Here is a 16,564-nt window from a genome sequence, read left to right on the forward strand (position 1 = left end):
AAGCAAGTCATTAGAAATTAAAATAAAATCAATGCGTGAAAAAGATTGATGCCTATCAGAAAAAAAAGTAAAATCTCTCTCATCTGGATTCCGTAACCTCCATATATCTCTAAACTCAAAGTCTTCCATCATTTCAAAAAAGGATTTTGGTAATTTTGCATGTATAGGTATCTTCTTGGAGGAGGTTCTCTTATCCTTCTTGTATCAATTACTCCATTCCAGTCTCCTAATAAAATAAACGAACTATAATCCCAGAGGGTCAACCTCTCATGTAACATTTTGTAAAACTTTTCTTGTTGCTGATTAGGTGCATAAATACCTATCAACAAAGTCTTTTTGCATCTATCACCAGTTCAATAGCAATAAATCTTCCTTGAATATCTGCCTCAATTAGCTTAGCTGGTATATCCTTCCTGATATATACAACAATTCCATGCTTCTTTTCCAAAGCTGATGCAACAAAATGGTTACCCAATTTTGAATTAATTAAATATTTTTGGTCTGATAATTTTATATGTGTCTCTTGCAAACAAATCACATCATTTTTAAATTGTTTCAAGTAGTGAAATATTTTCCTTCTTTTCTGAGCTGAATTCAAGCCATTAACATTCCATGACAAGATTCTATTTGCCATTACTGGCCTCCTGAAGCTTTGAAGCAGACAACGGAAGCTCCTCCTCCGGTATCTTCCGTCTAGCTCCTCCCACAGCTTCCATAATGGGATCCTGACTTTTACTTTGAGACTGTTGCTCTTCTTACGCTTAAGGGCTCCTCTTGTCACCCTTTGCTCTTGTGGTTCCTCTAATACTGGCAGCAATAAAGGCTCTTGGGTCACCACGCCTTCTTGAGTCTCTTGAAGTTTTCTATCACTTCTATTTCGACTTTCAAAACTGTAGAAAGAAAATCCTTTGCCTTTAAAACAGTGTCAATTCTATATCTCCTTCCTTGATAGAATAGTGTCAGTCCAACTGGCACCTCCCATCTGAATTGAATCTGATGTTTTTAAGTTCTTGTGTAAAAAGCAAATTCTTCCTGTCTCTTAACATCTTTGAAGGAATCTCTTTCAACACCTTCAACTCCTGTTCTCCAATTTTTAAAGTTGTCTGATATGAAACTTGCAGAATTTGATTTCTCATAGTCCTTTTCACAAAATAAACCACAATGTCCCGAGGAAGCTTTCTCTGTCTTGCAATCCAAGAATTAACTATATATATTTTATCAATTTGGTAAGCTACCTCTTGGGGTCCGCTTCAATAAATTCAGCCAATGCTTCTGATATAATTTTTCTTAAGTCTTCTCACGCTCTTCTCGCATACCACGAATTCTAAGAGCTCCTTCCATAAGTTTATATTGTAATATCACAACCTGATCTTCATTTTGATCCACTTTTTTCTGAACACCTTTCATTTCATCTTCTAAATACTTATTTGACTGAGAGATCTGTTGCATTTCCACTTCCAATCCTTCAATTTTTTACTCAGTCCTTGAACTGCCATAAGAATATCTTCTCTTATTTTTGCATTAAAATTCTCCATCATCTCTTTTGCCTATCTTCAGAAAGTTTTAATTGTTCTTTCAATATTTCCTCAAGACTTGGTTCAGATCCCTTCTTCCAGAAGGCTTTAAAGGTTTAGCTGCCATTCTGTCTTCAAAAGAATCAGAATTCAAACTTAATAACTCTCCTTCCCTCCTTTCAGTATAAAAACTCCGTTTGTAACAATCCACAAATAACGCTGCTTCATCGTACTAAAAATTTTACTTTCACTTTTAGACGCCATTTTAAAAGTCAATTAATCAAAGACAAAGAAAGGTTTCAAATTTCAAAAGGAGTCGGTACTTGCCGTGCTGATTCTACATCAAAGTTCGAACGCTTGTGAAATTCCGTCTGCTTGGAATATCAATCAATTTAATAAGTTCTCTAGAGCAGAAGCAACATTCCTCTCCTTTTCCTGATAAAACAGGCGTGCTGAAGTTGGAAGGAGTGGAATTCGTGGGTCATAAATCCAGGAAAATTCGCTCTTAAGAGCAAACCCCCTGTCAGACCTGCCACTCTTCCACAATTCTGATAATCTCTTTCACCCAGAGATTATGCTAAGCTCAGTGAACAGTGATTTATTTTCTGTTTCACTGACTTTTACAATCTTCTAACACGGAGTGCTCTGTTTGAGCACCCAGCAGGAGGGTGACGTCACTGGAGCCTCCTTGTTAAAACTTTTTCAATAAAAAAAAAAGAAAAAAGAAAAGAGTAAATAAAAAAGGAATATTAGGAGAGGGACGGTAAGCAGGCTGGTGTGCTTATGCACTTCCCCTTACTGCAGAAAAATGGCTACCAACCTGCCTTCCCTTGAGGACCTGTATACTGCATGAGTCATGAAGAGGGCTGTGAAAGTATCTACAGACCCCTCACATCCTGGACATAAGTTGCTTCAACTCCTACCCTCAAAACGACGCTATAGAGCACTGCACACCAGAACAACTACTTTTAAAAGCATTTTTTTAACAACCCATTCGGCCAAAGAGGTTGTAAAAAAAATGCTTTAAAAAAAAAAAAAGCCTCTGATGATCAGGCAATTCAGCCTGGATGGTCAGAGCCTCTCTTTTTTTTTTTTACCTTTTAAAAGCATTTTTTAAAAGGTAAAAAAGCTGAAGCCTGCTAGGCAAAAAATGGGCGGTGTTGTAGGCGAAAAATGGGGGTGTGGGGGTTTGTTTTTGAGAGAGAGAGAGAGAAAGGAAGGAAGGAAGGAGGGAGGGAGGGAAGGAAGGAAGGAAGGAAGGAAGGAAGGAAGGAAAGAAGGAAGGAAGGAAGGAAAGAAGACCTCACCTCATTCCTAAGAGGTCTGTAAGGGGAGTGCATAAGAGCACAAGCGTGCCTACCGTTCCTGTCCTATTGCTTTCCTTCGTTATATCCAATTAATATAGTTATTACATACTCATACTTATATATATGCTTATATATTGTATAGTTATTACATGCTTATGCTTATATATACTGTGTGACAAAATAAATAAAATAAAAAATAAATAACAGAAAGAAAGAAAGATAGAAAGAAAGAAAGAAAGAAAGAAAGGGAGGTAGAGAGGGAAGGAAGAAAGGAAGGAAGGAAGGAAGGAAAGAAGGAAGGAAGGAAGACCTCACCTCATTCCTAAGAGGTCTGTAAGGGGAGTGCATAAGAGCACAAACGTGCCTACCGTTCCTGTCCTATTGCTTTCCTTCGTTATATCCAATTAATATAGTTAGAACATAATCATACTTATATATATGCTTATATATTGTATAGTTATTACATGCTTATGCTTATATATACTGTGTGACAAAATAAATAAAATAAAAAATAAATAAAAGAAAGAAAGAAAGAAAGAAAGAAAGGGAGGTAGAGAGGGAAGGAAGAAAGGAAGGAAGGAAGGAAGGAAGGAAGGAAGGAAGGAAGGAAGGAAGGAAGGAAGGAAGGAAGGAAGGACTACAAACCTGGCACTAGAGGCAGCTTCAGAGGATAATCCAGGGCTGGTAAGGGACCTGGCGGTCATCTAGACCAACCCTGCTCCAGCAGGACATTGTTAGTGAGTTTCTGTCTTTTGACCCCCCCCAGTCACACGGTCACATAGCCACGCCCACCCAGTCCCACGACTCCCACTCCCACCACCAAGCCACACCACCAAGCCACACCCACAGAACCGGCAGGACAGAAATTTAAGATTCCACCCATGATTCTCCGCCACAGTTGATCAGTCCGATAAGAACAGGTTTTCTACCAAGATGGTTCCTCGAACACCGAAGGGCATTTAAATGCCAAGGGAAGAATAATTCGGTACACGCCACGCAAACGTTTCCCCGTTGAAATGAAACCCCATGTCTTTGGATCTATACTGGATTTTGATGAGGAAGGATTAAAGTTGAATAGATATTGTAATTTTCTGTATTGAAATTTTATAATGTGTTGCACTGAATTTTAAATAGAATATTCTCAAAAGATCTTATGTAAGAAAGACCCGGGGGGAAAATTATATGGTTATAGAAGCTATAAGGGAGATATTTTTTGAATTGGATTGGATTTTTATGCTTTAGTTGGTTTTAAATACTTTAGGAGTAATTTGTTCTATTGATTTATATATTTTATTACTGTTAATTGTTTTTGTTTTTTTTAAATTTTCTGAATGCTTTTGGTTATGTTAGGAGGAAGTCAGAGTTAGAGGGGAAAATTGGTATAATAGTTTTGGGGAAAAATTTTCTTAGCATATGTTTGTTTTATTTTTAACTATACCTTGTGCTTGTTCCGGGAAGTCAGGGGGGAGGGTATTAGTGAAGGGAGGGGGTTGGGGGGAAAAGGGGAAAAAAAATTTTTTTGTAAAACTTTTTGAATAAAAAAGAAAAAAAAGAAATGAAACCCCATGTCCTCTCCATGGCCCCATTCCAGAAACAAAGCAGGACTCATGTCAGAAACAAACTTCGGGCTTTCCCCCTGAAAGTTTTTTTTTTAATTGCAAAGAAATTTTTTTTAAAACAATTATTCCCCCCACTTCCCCCCCCTCGCCCTCCTCCCTCCTCCCTCTCCCCTCCAACGCCCCCCAACGCCCCCCACACGAGACTTCCCAGAATAAAATGCAGGGTATAACATCTAACAATCATAAGTTAAACTACAACAAAAATCTTAACTCAGGGAGGGAGAAAGGAGGAGAGAGTAGGAGGTAGGAAAGAGGAGAAGAGGGGGAGAAGAGGGAGAAGAGGAAGGAAGAGGGGTAGAAGAGGGAGAAGGAAGGTGTAGAGTGGAGGGAGGAGAGGATGTAGATAAGAGGAAGTTCTGGAAAGTAGAAGAAGGGAGAAGGGCCTCTGGTGGCTCAGACTGCTAAGACAGTCTGTTATTAACAGCAGCTGCTTGCAATTACTGCAGGTTCAAGTCCCACCAGGCCCAAGGTTGACTCAGCCTTCCTTCCTTTATAAGGTAGGTAAAATGAGGACCCAGATTGTTGGGGGCAATAAGTTGACTTTGTATATAATATACAAATAGGATGAAGACTATTGCTTGACATAGTGTAAGCCGCCCTGAGTCTTCGGAGAAGGGCGGGATATAAATGCAAATAAAAAAAAAAGAGGGAAGAGAGTTAAAAGGAGGGGATGGTGACTGGGCAAGCCCGACTAATTGTATATTTATTTATTTATTTATTTATTTTATTAAATTTTTATACCGCCCTTCTCCCGAAGGACTCAGGGCGGTGTACAGCCAAAGATAAAAACCCAATAAATATACAATTAAAACAAAGAATTTAAAACAAAGCATATTACAAAAGTGGCCAACATTAAAAATTAAAAATTTAAAACCCTGAAATAATAAAAACCCAATTAAAATTTAATAAAACTGTTAAGCCAGTCCCGCTTGAATAAATAAATGTGTTTTTAGCTCATGGCGAAATGACTGTACATGACTGTACATTGGATGAGTTGTTGGATATGAATGTAAAAATAAACCTTTTTTTTAAAAAAAAAAACAAAAAAAAATCTTAACTCATATCCACCCTCTTCCAATACCCCCTTAACTCCCCTTTCCCATATAAACATATACATTAATATATGCCATTCCTAACATTATTCATAAACTATTTGATACTTTTTAGTCCGATACTTGTTTTGAATGTAATCAATCCAACTTCTCCAATACATTCCAATACATATTTTTCTTATGAATGTGTCGTGTCCCACTCCTCCGCTGACGGCCGGGTCAGAGAAATCCGAATCAGGTGTGCCTCTGCAGCTCTGCCAAAGTCCTAGCAAAGTCCTCAAGGCAGGCAGGAAACCAGAAAGTGACTTCAGCAAGATATGTTTAGACTTTGCCTGACTCAGAGAATGCCAGAAAGCAGATCCTTTATATAGGCCATGGGGTGTGGCTCCATGACTCAGCACTTATCCAGGCCTGCCCCTCCCTTCCTTCTGTTGCCTCTGCCTATCAAGTCTTCTGATGCGAGGGTCACTCCAGTCGGCAGCTGTTGGTAATAAACCTTCCTCAGGCTCACATGCTGTGGAGGAGGGAGAGGGATCTAGTTGCTCCGTTTGCCTGGGCATGGAGCCAGAGCTGGGGGCTGGAGGTATTTCTTCTTCTTCAGCCTGTCTGGGCATGGAGCCAGGGCTGGGGGCTGGAGGTATTTCTTCTTCTGTGTTCGGAAGCAGATAAGAAGACCCCGGCTGAGGTGAGATAGGACGAGACACAACAGAATGGTCTTCCAAATACGCAGAAATGTTTGCCATTTCTGCTAAATTCGATACTTTAAGTGTCCGTTCTTCAATCGTAGGTAAATCTTCTCTCTTCCAGTACTGTGCAACCAGAAGTTTCGCTGCTGTTATTAAATTTAAAATCACTGTGGAGTAAATCTTATCTTCTTTTTCAGAATATTCTGCATAATCCACCATATTTTAATCCAAAATGCTTTGATTCTTTTACAAGTCCACTGTATACCCCCTGAAAGTTTTGTGGGTGGAAAGGGGTGTGGGAAAATCATGAACAGGTGGTTGCTGCCGATTCCAGCTCACCCTCGGCCTTAATGGAACTTGGGAAGAGGATGATGTTTAACGAAAGGCAGCGATCCAGGGTGGGAGCGGTATTGTGTGTTCCAGACACAAATAACCACATGTTTCTAATTGGACTAAATGCTCCAGCTCTCCTTGTATATATACATTTTATAGCTTTCTCTGTTGGGGAAAAAGAGAATGCCGAGTGAAATGATAGCAATTGGGGGGGCGTTGGGTAGAAACGCAGCTGGACGCCTTATGACTGATTCTTCTTGAGGCGAATTCTTGCTTCCTCGGGCAAACTGAGTGCAGATTTGCGGCGAACAGGTTTCCTTGGCGAAGGGCAACGTTTCCCTACGCAGGCCGTCGTCCTCGATGTACAGCATTGTTCCTTTAGTAGAGACCGTCTGAAGTTTTAACTATGACGCTGGAATAATAGAATAGAATAGAATAGAATAGAATAGAATAGAATAGAATAGAATAGAATAGAATAGAATAGAATAGAATAGAATAGAATAGAATAGAACAGAATAGAATAGAATTTTTTATTGGCCAAGTGTGATTGGACACACAAGGAATTTGTCTTGGTGCATATGCTCTCAGTGTACATAAAAGAAATAGAATAGAATAGAATAGAATAGAATAGAATAGAGAATATATTACAGAATAGAATAGAATAGAGAACATATTACAGAATAGAATAGAATAGAATAGAATAGAATAGAATTTTTTATTGGCCAAGTGTGATTGGACACACAAGGAATTTGTCTTGGTGCATATGCTCTCAGTGTACATAAAAGAAATAGAATAGAATAGAATAGAATAGAGAATATATTACAGAATAGAATAGAGAACATATTACAGAATAGAATAGAATAGAATAGAATAGAATAGAATAGAATAGAATTTTTTATTGGCCAAGTGTGATTGGACACACAAGGAATTTGTCTTGGTGCATATGCTCTCAGTGTACAAAAAAGAAAAGATACGTTCACCAAGGTACAACATTTACAACACAATTGATGGTCAATATATCAATATAAATCATAAGGATTGCCAGCAACAAAGTTACAGTCATACAGTCATAAGTGGAAAGAGATTGGTGATGGGAACTATGAGAAGATTAATAGTAGTGCAGATTTAGTAAATAGTTTGACAGTGTTGATGGAATTATTTGTTTAGCAGAGTGATGGCCTTCGGGAAAAAACTATTCTGGTGTCTAGTTGTTCTGGTGTGCAGTGCTCTATAGCGTCGTTTTGAGGATAGAAGTTGAAACAGTTTATGTCCTGGATGTGAGGGATCTGTAAATATTTTCAGGGCCCTCTTCTTGATTCGTGCAGTATACAGGTCCTCAATGGAAGGCAGGTTGGTAGCAATTATTTTTTCTATAAGTGACTTAGGGTCGTTTTATTTCCACACTTAGCGACCCGTGGCTACATTCCCCAGGGTCACGCGATCAAAATTCATCAGAGGCTTAGAGAAATAAGAATAAAGAACCATAGGTCGTTAATTATGGTTAATCTCAAAAATATTGATTACGTAAACAAGTATAATGTAAACATACGTATTCACTAGAAAAACTGAATATAAATACAGGATATGCCAGGGGTGAAATGCTCCCGGTTTGGACCAGATAACCCGATCCGGTAGCGATAGCGGCTGATGGTTCGGAGAACCGGTAGCAAAAATCCCTCCCCCTCCCAGGACCAGCTGAGCTGCGCAATCATCAGAGGGTGGTTTTTTTTTTACTTTTAAAAGCATTTTTTCTTCAGCCAAAAAAATGCTTTTAAAAGTAAAAAAAAAAGCCTCTGATGATCGCGCGGCTCAGCTGCGATCGTCAGAACCCTTTAAAAGCATTTTTTTTCTACAACCTCTTCGTCCTCTTTGTTTGAGCTGCTCTTGCCTTCTGGCAGCTCTTCTCATTCATGCATTAGGAACAGGCTCCTCCTGTTCCTCTGCCTCTCTGCTGTCAGCCTCTGGAGGCTCCGGAGTCCGCACATCACTCCCCGATGGCCCTGGCCCCACCTCTGCCTCCTATGCAGAACCCTCATCCGGGCCTTCCCCAGCCTCCAGGACTGGCTCAAGCTCTTCCTCAGCCTCATCGCTGTCCGACTCCTATATAATTGGCCGAATGATAAAATGGATATTACTAAAGTATTGGAAAGCTGTTAAAGTGTAACTAAGATTTTAAAGATGTAAATGTTGAATAAATATATGTGTGTAGATAGATAGATAGATAGATAGATAGATAGATAGATAGATAGATAGATAGATAGATAGATAGATAGATAGAATTATTGCTTGTAAGACAAAGTTGCCGTGACATTAATTGTACACCCGGTTTGTTTGCCTTTGATTTCAGCAAGGAGTATCCGGTTGTCCCAAGAAGCACAATCCGTCAAAAGGTGTCTTCTAGCCACAGTCCCTTCAGTGGTGAAGGCAGGTCTCTGTCGGCTTCTTCTAACCTTGGATCCCAGTTTCAGTGCGAGAACGGTGTCTCTAGCACTTCCCAGGACTTACTACCCCCTGCGAACCCGTATCCTATATCTCAGGATCATGGGCAGGTTTACCACTGCACCAAGAGACCAGGTGAGTTGTAGTTTTAGAGCGGGGGGCGGGGATCAGTGGTGGGTTTCAAATTTTTTTTTTACTACGGGTTCTGTCGGTGTGGTTTGGTGGGCGTGGCATGGCATGGTGTGGTGGGCGTGGCTTGGTGGGTGTGGCAGGGGAAGGATACTGGACAATCTCCATTCCCTCCCCACTCCAGGGGAAGGATACTGCAAAATCTCCATTCCCTCCCCACTCCAGAGGAAGGTTATTGCAAAATCCTCATTTCCTCCCGATCAGCTGGGACTCGGGAGGCAGAGAATAGATGGAGGTGGGGCCAATCAGAGGTGGTATTTACCGGTTCTCCGAACTACTCAAAATTTCCGCTACCGGTTCTCCGGATCTGGTCAGAACCTGCTGAAACCCACCTCTAGGGGAGGGGGATGGGAACAGGAACTAGCTGTGTTTTAGCCTTAATGAAAAGGAGGACTAAGGGGCACATGATAGCAATTTTCCAACATTTGAGGAAGCGGGGGTGGGTGGGTTTCGACCTATTCTCCAAAGTACCACAACGCAGGACAAGAAACGATGGATGGAAACTAATCAAGGAGAGAAGCAACCTAGAACTAAGGAGGAATTTCCTGTCAGTGAAAACAATGAACCAGTGGAAAGGTTTGCCTTCAGAAGTTGTGGGTGCTCCAACACTGAGGGTTTTAAAGAAGAGATTGAACAACCATTTGTCTGAAATGGTACAGGGCCTTCTGCTTGAGCAAGGGGTTGGACTAGAAGACCTCCAAGGTCCCTTCCAACTCTGTTATTTTTATTTATTTATTTTGTCAACCATGTATTTGATAACAGATGTAGGTATAAACATGATTATGAATACATGAAATGGATAAGAATAAAAGAAAATATTAGGACAGGGATGGAAGGCAGGCTGGTGCGCTTATGCACGCCCCCTTACAGACCTCTTAGGAATGGGGTGAGGTCAACAGTAGACAGGTTAAAGTTTTGGGGGTTTGAGGGATGAAACCACAGAGTCAGGTAGTGCATTCCAGGCATTGATCACTCTGTTGCTGAAGTCGTATTTTCTGCAATCGAGTTTGGAGCGGTTCACTTTAAGTTTGTCTCTATTGTGTGCTCGTGTATTGTTGTGGTTGAAGCTGAAGTAGTCATTGACAGGTAAGACATTATAGCAGATAATTTTGTGTACTATGCTTAGGTCAGACTGAAGGCGGCGTAATTCTAAATTGTCTAAGCCCAAAATTTCAAGCCTTGTGTCATAAGGTATTTTATTGCGAGCAGAGGAGTGGAGGACTCTTCTTGTGAAATATCTCTGGACTCTCTCAATTGTATTAATGTCCGATATGCAGTGCAGGTTCCAGACAGATGAACTGTATTCGAGAATTGGTCTAGCAAAGGTTTTGTATGCTCTAGTTAATAGTACAATATTACCAGAGAAGAAACTACGCAAGATTAGGTTAACAACTCTTAATGCCTTTTTAGCAATGTTGTTATAGTGGGTTCTGGCACTTAGATCTTTAGAAATGAGTACTCCAAGGTCCTTGACAGAGTGAGGCTCATCTATTTATAAGGTCATGTCCATCTAATTGGTATTTTATGCTTTGATTTTTTTTTTGCCAATGTGTAAGACAGAGCATTTGTTGGTTGAGATTTGAAGTCGCCACTTGTTTGACCAATCTGACACATAAAAGGTAAAGGTTCCCCTCGCACATACGTGCTAGTCGTTCCTGACTCTAGGGGGCGGTGCTCATCTCCGTTTCAAAGCCGAAGAGCCAGCCCTGTCCGAAGACGTCTCCGTGGTCATGTGGCCGGCATGACTCAACGCCAAAGGTGCACGGAACGCTGTTACCTTCCCCCCAAAGGAGGTTCCTATTTTTCTACTTGTATTTTTTATGTGCTTTCGAACTGCTAGGTTGGCAGAAGCTGGGACAATCATGGGAGCTCACCCCGTTACGTGGCACTAGGGATTCGAACCGCTAAACTGCCGACCTTTCGATCGACAAGCTCAGCGTCTTACCCACTAAGCCACCGCGTCCCCTCATCTGACACATAGTCAAAGTCTATTGACTCTCATACTATCCAACTGTTTCCTAAGATGCTTTGGCTGGAATAGAGAGAAGCGCATCAGTGCAAGCTTTCCCCATCCTTCCACCCCATAGCTGAAGCTTCAGGTCTTCTCCCGGTTGAGTCCTTCTACATTTCTTCCTTGTCTTTTCTCTCTCCGGTTCTGTTTCTCATCTAGCAGAGTCGTCTTTGACTGCCCTTTCTGAGCCGTTTCAGCCCATATTACAAACAGCGGCCGAGATAAAATACAGAGAGGTGACCCCCGTAGTTCTACAGAAGTTAAATGTGCATCCAGGAAGATAACTGGTGCCTGGGATACAGATAACTTATCAGGTTGGGAGGCCTTAAGAAAGGACCTGGGATTAATTCCAATGCTTAAATAGCTAATGGCAGGTTATTTTGGAGGGGTGAAATTTATAGCTATTCCGAGAGATTAGCCAGCCTTCACAAGAGAGTTAGCCGGCTGGCTGAGCCAATTTGGAACGGAAGCACACAGGAGAAATGAACGTTTGGTAAACTATCATTTTGAAATCATTTTTTTTAAAAAAAAAACAACACCCTGCTTTTTTTAGAGCAGGGGCCACCAGCCTTTAGGGCCTCAGGGACCATTACATTCATAATTTTAAATCCCACGGACCGCTAATATGAATTAGCGGTGGGATGGGGTCCTTCAGGCACTTAGCTTGGCCGCCTGTTAGTGGAGAGAAGTGTCAGGGATCAATCCTAGCTTTGCTCTACATTGCAGCTAAGAATCTCAAATACGGCCAAGAATGAATGTTCATCTTGTAGCCAGACTGGGTGCGAGATCAGTCCCCTGCAAACTCCGTCTCTCGAGCCCGGCTGAAGTTTCGCGCGCTGCATGCTGAAGCACTTAGACTCCCAGTGATGGAAGGAAAGGGCTGGAGCTACTAAACAGGTGGCCACACTAAGCGCCCGAAGGACCCCATCCCATCAGCAAGCGGGATTAATTGCTTTGGCGGGCTGTATCTGGCCCAGGGGCTGTAATTTGAGGATCCCTGATTTAGTGCAATACATAAAATGCAAAAATGCGAAGATTTTTCTGCGGACCACCAAAAGATTCTCGCGGACCACCAGTGGTCTACGAACCACCAGTTGGTGACCCGCTGTTATAGCGAGATTCCTGCTTCACTGTTTAACTCCGGATGATTGAGAATCTTCGTGGACAATATTTGGGAAATTTTCAATTTCGAAAAAAATAATCTAGATGTCAAATGTTTGGCGATCATCATTTCAAGAAGAAGAAGAAGAAGTTTCCTGCCTGGGCAGGGGGTTGGACTAGAAGGCCTCCAAGGTCCCTTCCAACTCTGTTGTTATGTTATGTTATATTAAGATAAGGGTATACGGGTCAGCACTCTCACACTGCAGTTGCTAAATTAGCAACATGGCTGTAAAGTGAAGCTGGCTTTCCTCATTGATCTTGCTTGTCAGAAAAAGACGATCATGGGAGACGGCAACGGTCATAAATAGCAGTTGGTTGCCCATCATTCAAATTTTGATCCCACGACCATGGGGATGGTCGTAAGTGTGAAAAACCATCCTAGGTCACTTTTTTCCAGTTGCATCGTAATTTTGAACAGTCACTAAACGAACTGTTGTTAAGTCAAGGGTTACCTGCCTTCTCTAAATGAGAAAGTCAGCACCACAAATCACCACCAAGAGAAATTCAAATGGAATTTTCTTCTTCTTCTTGTTAGTTGCAAAGTCGTGTCCGACCCATTGCAACCCCGTGGATAACGTTCCTCCAGGCCTTCCTGTCCTCTACCATCCCCCGGAGTCCATTTAGGCTCATGCCGACTGCTTCAGTGACTCCAATCAGCCACCTTGTTCTCTGTCGTCCCCTTCAATGCCCTCCATTGTTCCCAGCATTCGGCTCTTCTCCAGGGAGTCCTTCCTTCTCCTTAGGTGGCCAAAGTATTTGAGTTTCCTCTTCAGGATCTTTCTGGCCTTCTAAAGAGCAGTCAGGGTTGATCTCCTCTCGGACTGACCAGTTGGATCACCTTGCAGTCCAAGGGACTCGCAGGAGTCTTCTCCAGCAGTAGAGTTCAAAGGTCTCCATTCTTTGGTGCTCAGCCTTCCTTATGGTCCAACTTTCACAGCCAGACATTGCAAGTGGGAAAACCATAGTTTTGCACTTTTGTTGGCAGGGTGATGTCTCTGCTTTTTTGTATGCTGTGAATTTTCTAGTCCCTGAGAATACAGCCAGTAAAAGTAGGAGCAAGTTGCAAGGTGGGGACAGAGAGAACATTGGAGAAATTATAAAACCAGAGTTAGTGTCAATCCTGACAGTGACACGGTGGCTTAGTGGCTAAGACGCTGAGCTTGTCGATCGAAAGGTTGGCAGTTCAGCGATTCAAATCCCTGGTGCCGCGTAATGGGGTGAGCTCCGGTGACTTGTCCCAGCTTCTGCCAACCTAGCAGTTTGAAAGCAGGTAAAAAATGCAAGTAGAAAAAATAGGGACCACCTTTGGTGGGAAGAGAACAGCGTTCCATGTGCCTTTGGCGTTGAGTCATGCCGGCCACGTGACCACGGAGACGTCTTCGGACAACGCTGGCTCTTCAACTTTGAAACGGAGATGAGCACCGCCTTCTAGAGTCGGGAATGACTAGCACCTATGTGCGAGGGGGACCTTTACCTTAGTGTCAATCCTAAAGCTCCCCCCTCCACCTACAGTTTGAAAGGGAGCTGCTTCTCTTCCCCAAAAAGAAAGTTGGGGAAGGGGCAGGGGTCTCTGGTTGGAGCCATCCTGTCAACCTAAAAACCATCCATCATTTGTCTCCAGCCATGGAAGAGTGATAAAGACATACCAGAAAAAGAGTTTTCTTTCCAGTTTAGGGATTCCCACTTGGTGGGTGGCTTCCTGCCTTCTGCCCCTCGCTCACTTTATCTCATTTCCTTGCATTGTAATATGCAAGAGGGCTATCTTGCCCATGGTGCGCTCCCCACCCCCGCTTCTTAGCCGCATAGATCATGTCCCATCCCAGGCGACAACAACACAGGGCCATGTCTCCTTGCTATCTCGCCAGTAGCTCAGGTCGGATGGGCAAGATATGTCTCGTTTATCAAAGCCGCCAGGTCCTTTCGTGGTTGGGAAGCTCTGCATGATTCTTTTGGATGATGATGATCTCTTTGATTCATTAAACGTGAAGTGAACATTTAAACTGTACATTTAGAAATGTGTCACAAATACGATTGACTGGTGCTAATGGTTGATACGGGTTGCTGCCAGCGTCCTAGGTATCAACCAAGTGTTTCTTCTTCTTCTTCTTCTTCTTCTTCTTCTTCTTCTTCTTCTTCTTCTTCTTCTTCTTCTTCTTCTTCTTCTTCTTCTTCTTCTTCTTCTTCTTCTTCTTCTTCTTCTTCTTCTTCTCCTCCTCCTCCTCCTCCTCCTCCTCCTCCTCCTCCTCCTCCTCTTTCTTCTTCTTCCTCCTTGTTCTAACTTCTTCCTCCCCACCACTTCTCCTTCCATTTCTTCTCCTCCTCCTCTCCTTCCTGTCTCTCTTTTCTTCTACTTCTCATTCCTTCCTCCCTACCTCTTTTCCTTTTCCTCCTTTTCCTCCTTCCTGTATCCTCTTCTTCTCTTCCTTGTTCTTCTAATTTCTTCCTCCACACCGCTTCTCCTTCCACTTCTCCTCCTCCTCCTTCTCTCCTTCTGCCTCTCTTTTTCTTCTACTTCTCATTCCTTCCTCCCTGCCTCTTTTCCTTTTCCTCCTTTTCCTCCTTCCTGTGTCCTCTTCTTCTCTTCCTTGTTCTTCTAATTTCTTCCTCCCTGCCGCTTCTCCTTCCACTTCTCCTCCTTCCTGCCTCCTCTTTCTCTTTTTCTTCTACTTCTCATTCCTTCCTCCCTGCCTCTCCTCCTCCTCCTTCTCCTCCTTCCTGTGTCTTCTTCTTCTCTTCCTTGTTCTTCTAATTCCCTCCTCCCTTCTGCTTCTCCTTCTCCTTCCTGCCCGCTTCTCCTCTCTTCCTTCTGGCCGTGAAATCCAGTGCCAAAATGTGCTTCGCTCGAAGGCTTCCCCTTTGTGTCCCCCTCAGATGACGAATGTTCCACCGCTGATCTCCCTTACAAGAAGCCCTACATGGAAACGTCTCCAGCAGAAGAAGAGGCCTTCTACCATCGCCCCAACTATCCCCATCAGCAAGGGCTGAACAGCGCCTACAGGACTGAGTCCGCCCAACGCCAAGCCTGCATGTACGCCAGTGCAGCCCCAGCCCCGGAAGCGGTGCCCAGCTTGGAAGACCTCAGCTGCAACACCTGGTCCGCCATGTCCTCCTACAGCAGCTGCACAGTAACTCCCATGCAACCCATCGACCGGTTGCCTTACCAACATTTTTCAGCTCACTTCACCTCGGGCTCCTTGATGCCCCGCCTTGCCACCGTGGCCGGCCATCCCTCGCCCCAACTCGGGGACACCCATGCCATGTTCCAGCATCAGACCTCCGTCACTCACCAGCCCCTCGTCCGGCAACAAGCCAGCATCCAGTCTCCTCCTGGAAATTTACAGCCACCCGAGTTCCTCTACGCTCACGGGATGCCCAGGACACTCTCACCCCATCAGTATCATTCTGTCCACGGGGTGGGCATGACCGCAGAATGGAGTGAGAGCAGCTAACAAGGGAAGAGGGGAGCCTCGGTTGGACTCAACGTTCACTCTAGAAGCACTCTAGAGATGGACCAGGCCCTCTTCTCTGGTGAGACCGTGGGGTGGGATCGCCTCTACGTTGGTTGTCTCCAAAGCCACTGAACGCCATAGCACATCTTTGCCTCCCTTGCCTGTCATCTCCTCACTCAGCCGCCCGGCTTTCGCATTGGTACCAACCTGCCACCCCCCCAACTTCGATGGTTTTCTTTTGATTTTGCTCCCAAGGGAGATGTCAAGAGCTCAGTGGCGCCTCTTGATCTCGGGGTGAGAGGGGGGGGGAAAACAATTAAGAATAGGTGGAACTTTCCTGCTTCTCCTGACACCCCCCCGCCCGTTCCTCCTTTCTTTTTGGTGTTGATATTGACAATGTTCTGTAATAAATGATAATATATAGTCCTCTCCATGATCCATTTTTTTTTTCTGTATCCTTTTCGGCAGTGGCGAAATCCAGATTCTTTGACTACCGGTTCCGTGGGCGTGGCTTGGTGGGCGTGGTGTGGCCTGGTGGGCATGGCAGGGGAAGGCTACTGCAAAATCTTCATTCCCACCCCACTCCAGGGGAAGGCTAGTGCAAAATCTCCATTCCCTCCCTACTCCAGGAGAAGGATACTGCAAAATTTCCATTCCCTCCCCACATTCACAACTTCTGGAGGCAGGTTGTTCCACTGATTCTAATTGTCAGGAAATTCCTCCTTAGTTCTAAGTTGCTTCTCTCCTTGATGAGTTTCCACCCATTACTTTTTGTCCTGCCCTCAGGTGCTTTGGAGAATAGCT

General features: G+C 43.3%; 1 protein-coding gene across 2 annotated transcripts in view; it reads left to right on the top strand.

Moving 5' to 3' along the window:
• Positions 1-16,087, top strand: part of TBX5 (T-box transcription factor 5) — a 58,366-nt gene extending 42,279 nt beyond the window's left edge. Inside the window, exons 8-9 of one of the 2 annotated variants that reach the window (XM_058158548.1) lie at positions 8,859-9,085; positions 15,135-16,087. In XM_058158548.1, the coding sequence (XP_058014531.1) occupies positions 8,859-9,085; positions 15,135-15,760 (853 nt within the window). In that variant the 3' untranslated portion in view covers positions 15,761-16,087. The remainder of the gene's footprint in view (positions 1-8,858; positions 9,086-15,134) is intronic. The other variant, XM_058158550.1, reaches the window with a different exon arrangement.
• Positions 16,088-16,564: the final 477 nt, after the last annotated feature.

This window comes from Ahaetulla prasina, chromosome 15 (assembly GCF_028640845.1).
Source record: "Ahaetulla prasina isolate Xishuangbanna chromosome 15, ASM2864084v1, whole genome shotgun sequence".
In the NCBI taxonomy this organism is placed as follows: Eukaryota; Metazoa; Chordata; class Lepidosauria; order Squamata; family Colubridae; genus Ahaetulla; species Ahaetulla prasina.